This window comes from Cupressus sempervirens, chromosome 8 (assembly GCF_028749045.1).
Source record: "Cupressus sempervirens isolate cs-2001-9-10 chromosome 8, ASM2874904v1, whole genome shotgun sequence".
In the NCBI taxonomy this organism is placed as follows: Eukaryota; Viridiplantae; Streptophyta; class Pinopsida; order Cupressales; family Cupressaceae; genus Cupressus; species Cupressus sempervirens.
Window position 1 is genome coordinate 613,094,863 of NC_143125.1, and position 19,352 is coordinate 613,114,214.

At 35.0% G+C, this 19,352-nt stretch overlaps 1 protein-coding gene across 2 annotated transcripts in view; it reads right to left on the reverse strand.

Moving 5' to 3' along the window:
* Positions 1–19,352, reverse strand: part of LOC149543915 (uncharacterized) — a 354,620-nt gene that overhangs the window by 272,597 nt on the left and 62,671 nt on the right. For both annotated transcript variants that reach the window (XM_089798562.1, XM_089798563.1), the window contains exons 3-7: positions 13,172–13,292; positions 12,732–12,805; positions 12,462–12,540; positions 11,070–11,154; positions 10,820–10,915 (exon numbers count right to left, since the gene is read on the reverse strand). In XM_089798562.1, coding sequence (XP_089654688.1) covers positions 10,820–10,915; positions 11,070–11,154; positions 12,462–12,540; positions 12,732–12,805; positions 13,172–13,292 — 455 coding nt within the window. The remainder of the gene's footprint in view (positions 1–10,819; positions 10,916–11,069; positions 11,155–12,461; positions 12,541–12,731; positions 12,806–13,171; positions 13,293–19,352) is intronic.

Sequence of the window (19,352 nt, forward strand, 5' to 3'; positions counted from 1 at the left end):
GCTCAAATATGACGTGTGTGTATATATATATATATAAATACTTAGGCATAAAAATACGTATATTTCGAATAATATGTGTATATATGTGTGTGTGTGCAACACATACAAATCTATGTAAATAGAATAGATACCATTTTAGTGAAACTTGGGAAGTAATTTATTATTTCCATTTTATATCAATGAATTATCATTAGAGCCCATCGGCTGATATTCTTTTACTCATAATTTTTGGCACTTGCATTTTATTTTCAAGATTGTAGCTCTTGTTCGCCACCTTACGCTGTCTTTTGATGCACTTGTGATGCAAGAGCATCCTAGGTGTAAGGGCAATCTTGCATCACCCAAAAAATATTTTATTTTCAGCCTTTTCTATTTTAATAAGGACTAGTAGACAGGGTGGTTACTATTTATAGGAACTTACTATTTTTGGTAAGTTTGTCATACGAGCTCGGAATGTTCTCATTTTCTACAGGAATGTTCATTTTAAAGTTGTAAGCCTACCATAAAAATCTCATTGCTCAAGCATTAGTATCAGAGAAGTTATTACGGATTTTCGGTGGAAAAATTTGCAAAAAAACTTCAAGCTCACCATTGGAGGCCTTAGAGTGCCCAGATGAGGTCCGAAAACTCGACGAAGGGTCGGTAGCGCGGTCCCGAGCCTATAGATTAACAGTTGGCGTTTCTAAAAAGTGGTTATAATAGCCAATCGAAGCAACGGTTTGTGAGTTATGGCCTTCGGAAGTTGGGTTACCTAAATTTCTAAAATAATTTGTCAAAGATGTATTTGGCCGACTTTGTGTATTGTTAGGGTTTGTCGGCCCTAGGTATTAAGTTTAAGCATCTAGAACTTTCCCAGGCGGCATAAAATTGCCTATTTAAGAAAGGCTTGAAGATTGTCTAGGATAGCTCTAGGTGATAGTTCGCAGCACTATCTTGCAGATTTCTGTAATGAAGGCACCCATTTGGGTTAGCACATTGTAATTGAGAATTTTGTAATTCCGCATTTGCAACAATAATAAGAAGTCCATATTTTGTTTCTCGCATTTGCTGTTGTTTCTTTGTTTTTGTTATGAGTTTATGGTATTAAGGGGAGTCCCCTGCATCAACTTGACTCTTTTTCGGCTCATATGCTTAAGTAACCTAGCCTCAATCTATATAGTCCCTAATCGCAACCATTCAGAGGTTGCTTCTGGTGTATACTCTTGCATTTACCGCACACTAGTTGGAAATAATTTCCTTCTCAGTTCAATATCACCTAAGTGACGGTGACTACAAAATCATCAAAGGATTTAGAGAGCTATTTATTGTATTGCATTTTCGGGTGACCTGCTATAGTAGATCATACTTAGAGCATTTGCATCCTATTTTCCAGCGTCTCATACTCATCAAGTTGCACCCAAATTTGCTCATATCATTCTTAGTTGATATTATGCTTGGTTTGTTGGAAGTTATCGAGTCTGCAAATATTTTAAATTCTGCTTGTCTATTCTTCTGTATGATCTGCTTCAGCATGATATGTAATTGCATAACCAACTACTAATATTAAATCCGAAGAGCCCTGTGAGAGCCAAAACCTGTTGTATTAATTCATGGCTTTGTTGAATAAATCTTTATGAACAAATTAGCGAAGGGAAACTGCAAGTACAGAGACATTAATGGTTATATGTCTCTGAGACCGGAAAATTTACCTTTTAGTAGTGCATCATCTAGATTCTAGCATGTAAATCTTGTATTTTAAAAAAAGAGAATAGCATCATAATCAGCTTTAATAAGCCCTTAAGGAAAGGGAAATGCTTGATTCTAAAGATAAAAAATCTATGAACACCATGATTGAGAATGGGAACATCAATGACTATAAAGGACAGCCGAGTAGGGCTGAGATGGAAGATGTGAATCATGATGTGATGGACTGTGTGGAAATGTCTTGCTGAGTAGGGCTGAGATGGAAGATATGAATCATGATGTCATGGACTATGTGGAGATGACACATGGAGTCTTCTTCGCTTTGTTCTTAATGTAATGTCCCCTTTGAAGAGAAAGACTCAATAATAGTAAGAGCTAAATATAAGACTAAATAATTAATTTATACAAAAATATATAATTATAGTATTGATTAAACCAAATAGATAATATATTATAATATATAACTATTTAAATTATTATTATATTAGAAAGTGAATAATTATAAATATGGAATAATAAATCCACATAATAATTATAATCAACTTAATAATCAAAGATATATGATTTGATATAATATGAATCCATGCATCTATTTGATAAATGATAATGCTAATGTAACGTAATAATGCTCAAAAAACACTTGAGATATTTTAATATAGTTTTATATATATATATCTTAATTTGATTAAGATAATATTGAATCGGGCATATCACCAAACCCATAGGTAATATGATATCCTTCGTGAGAGGTGTAAACACTGAAAAATCATAAAATTCTAACAAAGGGTGACTTACTCACATCCCCAGGAATTAAACCTAGAGTTGACATGTGTGGTATCTAAGAATACGTGAATGATTCGTATTTGGGTTTGCGAGTTATATTTTTAATAAAATGCAAGAGATCGATTACCAAATAGACTATTTAATAACACACCATTACATATGATAAAGAGCGATTAAGGCAAGGATACATATCAGTTTTCAATAACGAAGTGTGAATCGCAAAGAGTGTTTTTTGGTGTCACACCTATTCATTCACTAATAAAATAACAAGGAACAAAGAATAATAGGGATATATCATCTCTGGTTATTAGATCAGATCTAATTGATTGGCCTACAGCTGAAATTGAAGAGCATTTTTCAGACCTGGAATTTGATATAAAAAGCCCCATTCATATTTGCACTAGGGAAACGATTATCCCATCTTCTCAGTGTTCGAAGACTGCTGGCTGCAAGCTCAAACAGAATTCATAAAGAGAGGCATCATCAGTTTATACGCAATACAACATACAGTCATTAACCGCATCGTACAGAAGAGAAGAACAGAGTAAAAAATAGTCTGAACTGGAATCAACACAGAGTAAAAAATAGTCAGAATTGAATCAACTTACCTAGTAAGATCAAGAATCGCCAACAAGAGAGAACAAACAAATATCATACTATAATTACATGCTAAAAGGGACACAACTGTTATATAGCTATAAAAGACAGTACAGATCAGTCACTACATGTTTATTCCAGAGAACAACAATAGGGCTTTTCAGTATTAGGATATTATTATATCTAGTTGCATATCTATTTTTAACAATTCAGATATATACAAGTGATTATTTGAAGTACATTCTAAATCGTATACACGAAGTGGGGTATCCTTAATTGGTATAAAGTAAGATAGTGCAAATCTAAGACTAATCATCCTATTATCCACGTTTATCCTATTAAGGGACATTACACTTAACTCCTTTGTCTTGCCTTGTCACATACAAAATGGCACCAACATCCTTTACGACTTTCTTAAAACTTCAAATGCTATCATAATTGCTTGCTTGTTACTGCAAATATTCTAGTTCACACTTTTTGAATAAGACAAACTGAATCTTTTTGAGGGAGACGTAGCAAGAATCATTATCGTTGTTGCATGCAATAGCCATCTTAGAAAGAACTGCTAACAGCACCTTTTCAAACACATGTTCAATAGAAGACGTGGTTCATCTTGCTTATGGAACAATCCTTTTTTGTTTCTCTGAAATCGACTGGCATGGAAATTGAACCTTCTATCTCTGTCATCAAGGGTCCTAAATAAACCATACTTGCATGGAGTCAACATTCTCCAATATAGTTTGACATGAACTAACTTGTCTACTGCCATATCAACTTTCATGTTGCCAACTAATTTGTTGTGCTGTAGTTCCTATTGATATGATCATATGCACAGGTTATCATCGCTGCTTCAAACAAGTTCATATTTACTAAAACTACAACACCTGATAAGAAGTATCGCTATTTGAATAATGGACAGATTCTTCATCTTCGTTTTAATGAATCAATGTCTTGCTATATTTTATCTTGTATTCATATGTATTCAACAGTCTTGTTTCAATTACTCCTTGCCATTGATGTTGAGTATTGCTCCTTGCTTCACTATGCTAAGTCAATTATTTTTTACTGTCAACTATATTTTCTATTATAGTCAAACATCATTGCCATGTAGTTCAACGCTTTCTCAAGGGTTTGGCTACCACTGATATTCAATTAAGTTGTGTATATATATCTGTATATGAATATGCTACTGTTCATCTCTTTATTTGATACACAAGTTCACAATTTCTTTGCTTGATATCAATATACCGTAATAATGCTGCTTCATTTGCATCTCTTCTATCATATGTGCTCATAGTATATTCTCTGCCATTTTAACTTCTTTTTCTTAATAATAGAGACTCAAATTTATTAGATTTCTATCTTAATTTAATCATTGACTTCAATATGTACTTACATACATATATATCTCCTTCATTCTTTTGTCTTTTGACATCAATGATAATATTTCCATCAGTCCAAAGGTCGTGACATTTGGTCAAGCGACCAAGGGTTGCTACCCCAATAGACAGTCACGCTGGCTATAAAAACCACATCCAAGCTGTAGAGAAATGCATATGGAAAAAGAATACCAAGCAAGGATACAGCAGGCGGGTTAAACAGCGAAATACAAAAAAAAAGATAGTAATCAGTAATACATAAACCGCAGACCAATGGTGCAGCATTGAATAAATATTGAAGCAGAAAAAACTTTGGAAGTGACAAAAAAAAATTAAAATAGTAACAGAAAATAAAGAGAAAGGAAGACAGAGGATACTAAGAAAAGACAAAAGGGACTTTGACCCATATGGAAGCCAGCGATAAGAGGATGATACAAATAAGTTGAGAATAAAAACTTAACAAAGACATTAACACCTAAATGAACAGAACATACAGAGCCTCCACATACCATACATCCCACTCAATAGAAACAAGATATAAATAAATAATAAGAAGAATGCAAGACTACAGCGATAATAATAATACTTCACAAGTATATATATTGTGATCAGCCGCAGGGCACAGAATTGAGGTGTGATTAATGTTAATCGCAGATATCTTGAGATATTACCATTTGAGAAAATTTTGGTGATTAAATTTATATCATATAATTATAATTATTATACAGACCAAGTTAAGCTTGGTAGATGACATTCTTAATGAATGTCGAGTTTCTCGTAAAGAGAACTCAAAGACTAGAGGACAATCATAATCAAATGTCGGGATTCCAATTTGGAACCCAGAGAGAGATTTGTAGAGAATATCTTAGAGACAATATATATACTGTAGTCGTTAATCATATGCATATGTTAGAGATCAAAGGCTTGGTTAGAGGTGGGATCTCTACCAAGTAATTGTTAATGAGTATGCTCATTGATAGAGATCTCGGAGGACTTAGAAAGGAATCCTCCTTATGATGGTTGCCTAATCGAGAACTCTTCTCACTAAAGGGTTAGGAAATCTAAGGGGAGTTCCTTCTAAGGATTAGGTTGGGTTAGAATGGGGGTTAGTGCCTAGTTTATTTATCATCTACTAACATGTCGTAGGATTTACATATAAATGATTTCATTATTCTGTATATAGTTTATCATGTACTAACAAATTGTTGCAGGTTTTAGCATTCAATATTCAAACCAGCAGTGGAGACATAACAAGCTATGACATTAGCACACACACAGGTCCACAATAAGATAGTAGTGACAATGTCTTACTCAACCAAGGAGTTTAACAAGGTACTTGGGGTGCTTAGAAAAGGACCTTCAACAACCCAACCGTCTTCCAAGATATCTACCAAGGACAAGAAATTGTTGCTGGAACGCGTATGCAGGCAAGACCTCACAGAAAAACAATGGGACAGCTTGTGGAGTACTAGTAATGGCAGAGAATTGAATAAATCTTTCATAGCTTCTCTAGAGTGGAGGTGCATAACGTACATACTAAAGAGCAAATTCACAGAAGGGAGTAGAGAATCCATATGGCATGATATTTCTATATGAATGCTAAGCTTAATGAATGGGTTGAACAACAGTATGGTTTACAATTGGGGACAATACTTGTCTGATCGTATTAAAGAATTACTTAACCAAGTAGTTTAACAAGGTATTTGGGGTACCCAAAAAAGGACCTTTGACAACCCAACCATCTTCCAAGATATAAAATGAGGGCAAGAAAGTGTTGCTGGAACACATATGCAGGCAGGACCTCACAGAAAAACAATGGGACAGCTTGTGGAGTAGTAATAGCAGAGAATTGAAGAAATCTTTCATAACTTCTCAAGAGTGGAGGTGCATAACAGACATACTAAAGAGAAAATTCACAGAGGGGAGTAGAACATCCATATGGCATGATATTTCCCTATGAATAGTAAGCTTGATGAATGGGTTGAATGACGGCATCATTTAAAATTGGGGACAATACTTGTTTGACCATATTAAAGAATTTCTGCAACTCAAACGCAAGATATTTTATATGTTGCACATGTTATTGCCCTACTTCTAGAGGTAGTCCGCACACAAGCAACACCTAAGCATTGGCGTTGTTTTGTCCCTGTCAGCCAGGTTGAATCATATATATCCGCCATGAATTACTAGTTGCATCTAGATACCTTCAAGGTGGGTAGTTTCAAACCCTTGAGGAAAAGGGTTAGGCAAGAAGTCATAGCGAGCACAGAGGAAGGACAAGGGGATGGAAGCTCGGAAGAAGCAAAGTAAGAAACAGCGAAACAAACACTCTCTTCTTCAATTGACAATTCTAAGGACAATGATTTTTACATAGCACCTTACTATACTAGGGCACAATAGAGGACACAAGGACTGGGACAAGAGAAGGAAGTGGGGGAGACATCGAAAGAAATTGAGTTTGTGCTTGTATAGGAAGGGCCCCTACTTGGGACACTACCAGAGAATGCATTGGAAGGGCCATATGGAACAAACACGACACATGAGGGAGAGGTCGTACAAAAGGAATATCAATGAGTGGAAGGCGCATAGAAATATCACTCTTTCTTACAAGTATACAGAGTAATCTAAATGATATACAAAATTGAAATATAGAACATAAAATGTTCTATATAGGAATATCCTATTTACGAGTGGAAGGCGCATAGTAGGAGATAGTACGGATGGGAGTCGTACATACAGACGAGATGGCAGCACACAGAGGTGAGTAGCCTCTAGTGACAAGATGGCAATGCAGTGAGATAATGCACAGAGGGAAAGGACGATGCTAGAGGGAGGAGTGGTACCTTAGGAAAGTATGTCAGAAAGGTTGTTAATGTTTCTAGATTGGGGGGGCAAAGAGGGTACAGAAGATAATATGAAAGCTGATAGGTTGTTGGCAAAGTTTTAGATTGAAGTACCGGACATACCACCAGCATCACCCAAGCTAACAATGGGACAAAACACAAAGGAAGCCACTCAAGGCCCACCAGAGTTGGTAGAGATAGATGGAGGGAATCAACATATGAGCAAGCAAGAACTACATGCCACAAAAGTTGGGGAAGCAAAATGTTCCATTCCTCACATTGGAGACTTCACATAGTGATTCTTATTAGAGATGGAGGCTATGGCAGTAGCTTCACAGGACATGGCAAATCGAGTGAGGGAGTTGAATATAAGGTCCGTGAGCATGGCAGTCAAGACACTTAAATTTCATGAAAGAAGAGTGCTACATGGAATTTGCTAGGTGTCTCACACATCAAGGATGGTTGGAGATGGAGATACCAAAGAGGGTGGAGATATGGAGTACACCACGTATTCTGATAGGGCACAAAGGGCACACAATGATGATAAGCACCCTAGCCAAAATGGAGGACACTTTTTGAGCTACAATTATAGGTAACAAAGTGGGTGGTGTTATTCTACATGAGAATCGAAATGGAGTTCTATTGATATTTTTTAATCCACTACCATCTCCTCCATAGGTTCATATAAGCCTAAGAGAATTGATTGAATTGCATAGTTTGAAGTGCTTGAAGGAGCAATTTTGTTGTTTGTTCTTGTCATTGTATATAAGCTTTTAATTTACTCTCTTGTTCTACCTCACAATCACCATTTTTATTCTTTCCTCTACCTACTTGCCTCTAGCGTTTCATTTTCTTTCCAAGGCACATTGATCTTTGTGGCTCAAATGCATAAACTAATTTTTAGACCTGAAACTGGATGGACTGCTACTCTAATTAAAATTGTTATGTTCCCTTCTAGAATCTTTCCTTTAATATACTTTGAATAAATATCCCACATTCAAACTTAAAATTCAATAATATTTTCTAAACAAATACAAAACTTATTTTTTGAATTTTTGTTGGGAACTTTTTATTTGCAGCTATTACTTTTAATTTTGTATAAGATATTAAGGGTTTTTGTTCTTGAATCTCTGACCTATGCAGTGTTTCATACTCAAGATTGTTGAATCATTGATTCAAACTCCACAATAGAAATATAAATAATGCCCCGAAATCCTTTCCTTCTTGAGTTTTCTTCTTACACACCCCTTTACATCTAATATTCATAACCTTTTATATGCTACCCTTCATTAATTATAGTTTTCTTTTTTGCAAAAGGAATCACTGGTGTTAAGAGAAAACGTACCTATGAATTGTGTAAGGGCATCGAGCAATCAAATGAAGCTTTAAATATAAAATTATCCCCAAACACATCAAACAATATTAGAAATCTTCAAATAGATTTTTGTTAAGACTATATCTCTATGAATAAACCTTCTAGGTCATTTGTAATGTCCCCAATTCAGCAGGGCCTAGAAGCATGGGTATGTCAGTTCATTATTGCAACCCTCGTAAGCTGACACTTAGATTTGAGGATCTCAATTTGTGTAACTTGCTATTTATAGTAAGTCATGGTGGGCAGGGCTTTCATTTTTGGCAGTGAAGTTGTGACACCCTCAGTCTAGACTCTGTTAGTATTTTATTGGGCTTTAATAATGAATTGCATAATGAAAGTTATCTATTGTCTAACTTAATAAATGACTTTATAAAATTCATGTTCTAATTTGTGGGTGTGTTGAAGAAGCCTCTTAGTGAAAAGAGTGCACAAGAAGACTCTAGCCATTAAATTATGAAAGAGTTATTATATTTAAAAGTTGAATATGCTTCCAAATACAAAATCATAACTTAAGTGAAAAGTGTGAGCATCAAGTAAATTTAAGTGAAAAGTTTGAGCATGAAGCCTTTAAAGTGACAAGTGTGAAGAAGAAACTTTTTTGATTGAAATGTTATAAAAGCAATGTTTGTGAGAAAGCAATTCATTCTTTGATTGTTTTTCATTTTGTTTGAGTTTCTCTCCAAGGGTTTGGTTGTGAGCTTTGAGGAAATCTGAATTCCTCCTCTGCACTTTGAGCTTTTAAAAGATCCAGTGAATTGTGATTACTCCTGAAAGGTGTATGAGATCAATTGGTGCTAAGGGATACCAATCTACTAATTCTGGTCTGCAATTTACATTCTGAATTGAAGTTATTTACTGAATTTATTCATTTAAGTTGTTGCAATCAAAAGCTGACTGGGAGAGCTCCTTGTATGGGAGTATTACTTGCAAATTCTGGCTGAAAACATCACTGAAAGACATCTACGTGTGCCGTGCTTTCCTGTGTTCAAGCAGCATTCGATTTGGTAAAGCCGTGTGAAAATATAAGGCTGGGTGTTCAAAGATCTCTGCATAACACTTGTTAGTTACGCCACTGGGAGGCATTTACATAAGCTGTGATTCATTCTTCTATAGCAGCATTTATGATTACTGAATTTGGTATGGTTTCAAGGGAGTTGCATTTTGGGGTTTCATAGCAGCATTTGTATCTGTGGCAGCACCTTTACCATCTACTGCGAACTACTGAATATTGGTGTGAAATAGCATCTATCTCTGCTGCAAACTTTTCAATGCCAAGTACATACAGGTTCCTTAATCAGTTTGCTTTGCTTATATGTACATGTTTGTAATAATTGCAAATCTTCATAATTGTAATTGAAATTTGGAGTACTGGCAGGTGATAATTGTTTTAAATAATTATATCTGTTATTTCAAGCTTTTCAATATATTCTGAAATTTACAAAAAAAATGAATATATTCTCCAAAAAACAAAATAAAAAATCATAAACTTTCAAAATACAAAAAGGAATTCTTCAGCATAGATTGAGGGTGAGCCAGCAGGGCTCATGCGGGCTCATTACATCATTAAAAGTAGAACATCTCTAAATAGATCTTAGAAGATCATCTCAAAATAGTTCTCCCAAAAGAGGCAACAGTTAAAAATAGACACTTTGATAGGTGGTTCCTTGCGGTGATTTCAATGCTCTTTCCAAACATTGTTGATCCTCTAAAGAAACTTGCAACTGACAACTCATTAAATCATCTTAGTGACTTCAATCTAAATGTCCAGGGCAGTGAAGATGAAAACTAGGCAAAAATTGCTTGACAAACAGTTCACATGATTCCCATTTGTTGAGTCATCAGTCCATCAACCTTGGAGCACTTAAAAATCTTAGGAAATGATAAATTTCAGCATTTGTGTCCAAACTCTATATACCTGAAGTGGTAATTTACCTACCTTACATTGCCTTTGTTATTCCTTCATCATACAAGTTCTTGTCTTTACCTTGCTTAATGTGCCCTATAAAATTGTTAGATAAAAATGTAGACAATAAAATTGATAGACACTGGTAACAAGGATTCAAGTATGGTTTTAAAAAGACATGACAGGATCTTGGCTAAAAACTTGACTGAAAACAAAATAATCCTATGGGTAGATATCATGGAATAATAAACTTTACCAGAATCCAGGTAGTCATTGGCACTACATTTCTGTGACCATTGATGACACTCATCATTCCTCCCTTTCTGGTCGTGTGCTGAAGGAACGTAGCTTCCTGTTCGTAGCATACCACCTTACATTTATATCTCTATCTGAAATTCTAGTTATGCATGGTTTGTGCAAGCAAAATGCAAGTAAAGCACTTATTTCCCAAAACGAATATATAAGAATTAAAATCATGAAGAAAAAATGTCATCTTGAAACATCACCATTTATCCTGATATAGTACTTTAAATCTTCAGGAAACTCCAATGTCCCATGCATGCCTTCCAATATTATAGCAGCATATATTCTCTGTTGATAAAGAAGCATTAATGTAAGCTTGTCCACGGTTAAAACCTTAAAGGAAGTGACAAACAAGCACTGCATATTCTCCTTAAACAAGAAAACTGGAATTTAGCAATATGACAGCATTCAGAATAATAGCCTGCATGCAATTTGAATCGCCATACCATCTTTTTTAAGGAAAAGTATGTCAATGACACATCAGAAGAGAAGCAAATGTAAAGATTCAATTGGACACTACACCATGTACATATTCTCTCCTCAACAGGATAACCCAATGCTAGCCAGGCTCTTTAAAATCTCTGCATGCAACCCTGAGTGTTTAATAGGGACATTTAATACCCCAAACCTTCTCTGCCCCACAGTTTGGCAGCACAGATTTTCACTGTATCAGAGAATGCTTTCCGTCCCCTTGAACACAATCTTATCAACTTCCTCAGTAATAATATAAAATTTTAGAGTGCCTTAGGAGTGTTTGTAAAAGACACAATGTATACAGGAGTTGCCAGCAAAGCAGTTTGACTAACAGAAACCAGTCAGCACTTGAGTCATTCCACAGGTTTCCGTCACACTTTTCTGCAAACAATGAATTCCAATATCTACTACCAATTGTTTTTCTACAATATGTCAAATTAAGTCTAGGTTCAACTCTTTAGTCTTTGGGGCAATATCAATGAGTCATATTTCATGACTATTGGTTTAAGCTTTCACAAGCAGCCATCTATCATGTGCATGAATGGTCCACTTAGGACTCATTGCATCTACATGATGCTCACAAGAGTGAAGCATTGAGACTTTCTGAGAGATCACTCATCCCAGTACTATTGCAACTCAAGCATTCTTGACCTTTAAGTTTCCCCCAGCATCAAGGCCACCTAATGGATTCCAAGTTTCTTAAATGTGAATCTCACAAACAAGATTCCCAAAATGTTTGTATTTTAGCATTGCCCAGAGCTTGGACCATTGGAACATTCATGCTGTTGACAAATGTGTCTCCTGTTATTTTGATAAATCCTACATAACTTATGCTTCAAGAGGAATATTTTTAGTTGTACTGGTTGTTATGGTGGATCACGATAATTGAAGTGGTTTAGATTCTGAGAACAAAAATTTTCAATGTACTACCAGCTTATATCAATTCCAAGCACAGTGCAAACTCTATGATCTAGAAAACTGTAGTCATGCTCTCCAAAAATTAACATCAATTCTATCCAAGAATGAGAAGCCATGTGTGTTTAGACTACCAAGCAATGAGTTTCTATTACATTCAACAAAGGTAATTTAATGCCTGACTTGCTTTCTTATCTAAAGCATACCTCTGGTTTTACTTTGTAGTAATTTACTAAGTCTTCCTCTGTACCAAAACTTCTTGACACAATAACTGGTATTTCATATCTGGTGACATCAAGAAAAAATATCATGTTGCACAATTAGGTGATCTTCTTGTAAAAGGCTATTATGCCTTTCAGTTTCACGGGAAAATGATTAAAAAAATCAATTTAATCACATAGTGCATCAAAGAGCTAAAACATACTCAAACATGGAAATAAGAATAAATATAATAATTCACTCTATGATATACTTACTCTTCTTGAAACAGGTGAGCCACTTGCCCAATGAATTCATCCACCAAATCATTTCCTTGTGGAACATAGGCAAGCTACAAGAAAAAGAAAAAAATTTAATACTAAAATAAAAACCTAATAACTGCCAACCTCCTACGTGTCATAGTTTGAATTTCATATTAGTGAGAAAAGCAAGAAAATATATTAATTGGGGTAGCACCATTATCAGCCACTAAGGTGAACAAACATGAAAAAGGAAACCTTAAGTTTTCATTCCAAGGAAAATCAAACCATCCTTTTAAGTTATCATCTACAAGATTTTATATACAAGTGATTAGCAAAACATATCAAAATAATATCAAATTACTCTTATTTGCTAAAAGCCAAAGTCATTTACTACCAATTCAAGCTAACTAATAAAAGAATAGACAATTTATGGCTTCTGATAGAAGTATGCATACTACTGTTTCACCGGGCATTCGCCTATTCTGATTCTGGCATACACTCTGACTTCCTGACGCAACAGGTCGACATAAAGCATCCACCTTTGGCTGCCATGGGGTAGCAGGTATGTTGGTTTCTCTGTTGAACAGAAAATCAGAGATGTAAAATCAGAAAATATTGGAGAATATCAAATTTAGATATTCATTAGTGTTACAAGTCTAGTTCTTTTTATGCAAATCTATCCAACGTAAAGTACTCTTATGCAAGAACATATAACCAAAATATCATATAGAGTGCACATTCTTCCACTTGAAGTCAAACTATAACACTTTGTTAAGAAAGAGGAAAAAAAGGACAAAACAAAGCATGCCATACAGTTTCAATCTCAAATCCCTGTTCTTCCATCTTCCCCACCTACCTTAAAGTTTTAATATTATTAAAAACTTAACAATAGCACTTCAAAAATAATTCGCAGTTAAATGAAAATAATTTTCTTTGAGATTAGATAAAAGCATTTTCAAAACTTGACTTTTCCAAGTCCTCCATTAAAACCCTGAAAGCACCATAATTTACTTTCCCTTCTAAGCTTTTTTCTAATAAGTATGGCCACTATTATTATTCAATTCATATTACCGTACTTTTCAATTGCAAATGCTTTCTCTTAAAATTAGTTCCAGCATCCCCTTCTAACTCTTTCTGATTTATATAATTCTTTAAAGAAGAGGAACCACTTTTATAAAGAGAGATTTACACCAATAATTGTTATGTTTGCACATTGTTGTCGATATAGAAACCTTGATTCTTAAGATCTATGAGAGTGCTAGGAAAGTGGCTACTGTTAGCATTCAGATATATGAATGTTCTATACAATCCAGCTAGTTCTGTGGAACTCCAAATTTCGAGGACAGTTCAGCTTTTCCAATCTTTGATAACTGATTTCCTACAGATTACAAGAATCTCCATTTCAGAAATTATGCGCTAGTTATTCACCTTTTCTGAGGAAGATCCATTCAGAAAATGAGGTGACAGTTGAAATTTAAGGATTGTCAAAAATAACAGGTAAAATATCATGGTTGATATTGAATTGAGCGCTAAATTATTTTCAAAAAGATATTAAGTATGATTGTACGGCTAAATTACTTCACAAAAACTGCAGAATTGTATGTCCGGTCCACATTTGGAAGTGCAAGAAGGTGGACTATGACAATGAAGACCAGTAAGTATAAAAATAGTCAGAGCCTGACTTTTACTCTATTATATTACATCATTTCATTAAACTTACATTTTACTCTCCTTACATATGTTCCATCTGTAGAGATTATTGGCATCTCCATTGATAAAATAAGAATTATTACCTGCATCAAGGTGTTGAGTTTTTGGCTTTGACATGAACTTCTGCACAGATTCAGTGTGAACATATGGGGAAAAGTTTAAATAGTTTGAGTAAGTCTATTTTGCATTCAGTTTAGTGATTAAAATGAAAGTTATTTAGACTTATCTTGCATCTCATCCTTGCAATTGATAAGGCTCCTTTTGTAATTAATGCTTTCTGATAAATTGGAAAACTGAATGTAAAATACAGTTTGCTTCCATGCACCTGTCAGTTGTATCAGTTGTGAAGGTTTTCTTATTAATTTTCCAAAGGAATAAAAACCAGATTTCAAGGTGTGATTGTTTGTGTATGTTTCCGCATTTGAAACTTTCATTATTGTTTGATTTATGCAATGTTAATCAGCATTAAAACATAATTACAGGATATTTTGAAAAAAAATCACAAGGTGGGATTAGTTCCTTATTAGTTATTCCCTAGATCATTCTATTAAGACCATTTGTTTTATCCTATTCTAGATTAAACTCTCAGGTGTCAAACCTAGAGACCTATGTTTCACAAGCTAATTGCTATTACAATAATTCAAATCAACCTACCTTGTGAGCTGTTTCTCGATCTTCTCAGTCTCTTCAGTTTTCTCTAATTGGTGATAATAGAGCTATTTCAAAGCCACATGCTAGAAACATAGCAAATTGTGAGGAGCTTCAAGCCAAGTTCCTCAAAAATGACGAATTCACTTAATTTTTGTATGACAATCTATCTTTCAGCATCATTTTCAATATATTCCCCACCTAAGTCGAAGTATGTAATTTAGTTTTTTATCCCGCTGATGATTCAGCCAGTAGTCCAAACAACCACAAGATTTTTATGATTGGGCATAAATTTTCGACCCTTTATGCCAAGTGTTAAAAATGAATGACTGAATTTGTGTCCCCTCCACGAACCCTCCAGCAAGTTTATTAGGGAGATTTGTATGAAGGCAACAGTGATTTTCTGTAGAAGATTAATGGGTTTAATAACATAGGTGGATTCATTGTATCAAGCGATGGTGAATTACATGTAATTACACATTTTCATGTAATACATCCTCCTTAATCTACAAACATGAAATAGAGAAGAAAGAGGATGGAAAAGAAGAGAAAACACCCTAAGGGTTATTTTAAAGTGCCTTGAACTTGATGATGATGTCACGCATTGTAGGAAGATCTCCATTGTCTTTGATATAGCTTCTATTTTCACACCATCAACATATGCTGGTTTCACAACTTTGCAATTTACCACGAGGGAATCCTATAAGTGCTTTGCTAAGGATTTGTATAAAGCAAACTTATTCATTATATGAGAACCAAAATCTTTAGAATCTAAATCAGCATTGACTCTGATTGTATATTCTGAAGTAATTTCTACAATTGCAACCAAATTATCATACTCATCAAGAACTTGCCATCCAATTTGTTCCAAGTCGTACATGATCCCAGTTTCAATCTGCCAAGACTGTCTACAACTTTGTTACAAGTTTTCTAGTGTTTCTTCTTTATAGCCCATAAGTTTGTGACATCTTTAGAACATTTCACAAGACGAAACAATGTCACATGTGACCATGGCATCCAAATCAGATTTGGCGATCTCATTCTAATCACTCATAATTTCTTTCACAGTATTAGCTTCCTGACTCAAAGATGAAATCAAGTCCTGCAGCATTTCTTCAATCTCTTTGATACGTTCAAGAATTTTGACTATATCTGTGATGGCTTGAGCTCCTTCAGAGACAATTTCTCCAAACCAAGCTCAATGATCTGCTTCTCTCGAGGTGTCTGAGATGTAGTGGCTATCTGTTGCAAAGACTGTTGTTGAACAACCTCATTTAGGCAAGCAACTTCCTGCTTAAGCTAGTTCTTTTTCTCCCACAGCCCGTGATTACTCTTTGATATATTAGTAAGTGCATCATGAGCATCTTGTAGACAATTCAATCGTGATTGCTTATTTAGTTCAATTTTGGTGAACTTGTAATCCAAACAGTTTAGTTCTTCAACCCGTTTGTCCACCAGTGGTTCAGCAACCTCCACAAACTTAGTCTTATCATAATCAACTACGATCCTTCAAACAAACTTACCTTTTAAAGATTTAGACTTTGTTTTCTTAATAGGAAGATAATCTGGGAGCAGCACAACCTCCTTCTCTTCATAGTAATCTTGCCCAACCAAGCAGGCAAACTAAAACCCTTATCTGTTGAATCAATAGTAATAACTATCAACATTGATCCAATTTGTATTTCCGTAGTGACTGCACAGGCTTTAGTTTGTACTGTTGTACCAAGAGATGCCTGTTGAGAAGACTCTGTCATGAATGCTTCAAAACAAGCTATTGAAGTATCAAGTTGGGAGACTTGACCATCTGTGAATGTTGGACAATCCTCAAACATATTTTCCAAGTTCTCACATTGCCCAGTTGTGAGAATAGGAGTTGTTGAAGAGAGAGGAAGTAACAATGTATTCACTTCTGAGGCAAGGATGGTAGATGTGAAAACAATGGAGAATGTGTCCATGTCATCATCTATGACACCCAGAAAAGGTGTTTCCTAAATGGGTTGACCTTGCTGATTTATTGGTCATGGAGTAGTTATGATCATAACCTCTCCTTCTTCCTCTTCATCAAATTCTTCTTCAAACAAAGTTTCCTCTTCAGCTTCTTCCTCATCATACTCTTGAGCTTGTGTAGGTGCTTGTGAGGGTTCTTCAGATGACTTAGATCCCTTTCTCTCTTTCAACTTGAACTTGAGAGATTGTGTTGCAACGGAAGAAGATGCACCATCTTTGCTTGAGATTTCCTTCCAAGCGGTCCAAAACTTCCACAATCTAACCCAAGTTTGGAATTCACTCTCTTGAGACCTTTGATCTTCAACCATTTGTTGGTATTCACCAAGATGGATTGTAATCTATCAAAAATGGATATACCTTCTTTCTACTGCAACTGTATAGGAAACAAGCATTGCTTATCAAAACTAGCACGATGGTATTCTGGATCAAGAATATTACCATCATCCTAGACCTGAAGATTAGATGGAACCTCAAGCATGTTAAGATCAATGATTTGTTGTAGGGTGAGCCTACAATAATCCATTTTCATGATATCTAGTTCTATGCTCAGGTCAATCCATATGTCCTCTATGTGATGGACATGAGTGAATGCTCTTTTAAATCACTGAATGCATCCCTCAATAATCAAAATCAAACCTAGCCTTGAACATTTTTTATGTGATAAGCTGAAGTTCTACCTCCCTATTCCTTGCCTTGTAAACTGAATTGATCATATACTGCCCAATTGCCAAGGGTTTGGCTGTAGTGATACCAAAACCTAGCCTATGCAGAGAATTCTAATAAATTATAAGACTGTACTTCTATGAGTTGTCTGGCTAATTTCATTAATATGATCTTACCTATAGCATACTTGGCAAACTATATGGTTCTCCTAAGTGAAAGTTGAAAACCATAGAAAGATAGCACCAAACTAATTTACTCTATTCCAAGCTTCATTTGACACTCGAGTGATTGCAAGTTGTTTGTCAAACAAACACAAGAAATATCCAAAAAATGCAGCTTGAATTCTCCTGTATTGATGTTTGTTGTGCGCCAAGGTGATTTGATCATGGTAGTCCCAAATAGGAACTTGTAACCGATCCACTTTGGTGGAGAGACCCAAGAGAAATCTCATGGATGCTGCCATGTAAACTAGGTAGGAATTCATGTAGAATGGTGTTGAGGTTCTTACATTAAGCAACTGCTCACAAATAGCAGCACTAATAAGTGTCCCCCAAATGATAGGTTCCTCACTATCAAACCTCTAGAAAATGAATTTATACATCCAAAGCTCGAAGTCACTAGAATCTTTGAGACCGCAAGTCCTGCTAAGAAGAGTTATTAAGTCTTTGTATTATGAATGGAAATTCAACCTGTGAATGGTTTTAGGTCATCTTGAAAAATCACTTGTTCTGACCTTCAACCAATATGCACTTACATATTTCTGCTAATCCACCTTCTTTTCATTCCACAACTCTAAGGACATATCTTTGGACAAGTCCACACACTCTGTATTTTGAAGAACTTTAAAGATTTGTCAGTAACCTCTGGATCAAGGCTAATGATGAATTTTCTAACTACATTCTTTATTGTCTTGGTCTTTGGACTGAAATTTCATGCACAACCCAAAACGAATTTTGGTTCAAGGCAGCCATAGGGAAAGTAGATACCAAATGAATAGTACTCTTCTTGATACCCTTCATTTCATGAGTTGAAGGAGATTCAACCCTTTGTTAGAAATCCGCCATGTCAATGTGCCCAATCCATGTGTCAAAAACACTATCAAGTGGTGACGAAACTTGAGATGCAGTCGCATGAGCTAATTCATTGTCAAATTGGTACATCATCTTTCCTGTAGATTTTGTGGATGAGGGCATTTCTTGTGCAGCAACATGAAAATCCCAAAATGTAAACACATCATTAGAGGGTATTGATTCCATAAAAACGTAGATTCCTCACCAGCAACAAAGGTTTCGAGTATGAATTAATGTAATATCCCCTCACGTATGGAACTCAATATTTAATCACAATGATTAATATGTTCATTTGAAATAATTATGTGATTAATTAGAAAATAAAATAGCTAATTGATTATTGAATAATAAATAATTTATGTATCTTGATTAAATAGTTAAATCAATAAATAAATATTAAATAATTAAATGAATAAGCATCACTTTATAAATTCATAACTATAAATCTTACCTAACTTATACCTTAATATAATATTATAATAAATAAACATATACATATGAATAGGCACGAAAATAGGAAAGAATACATTCACGCCCT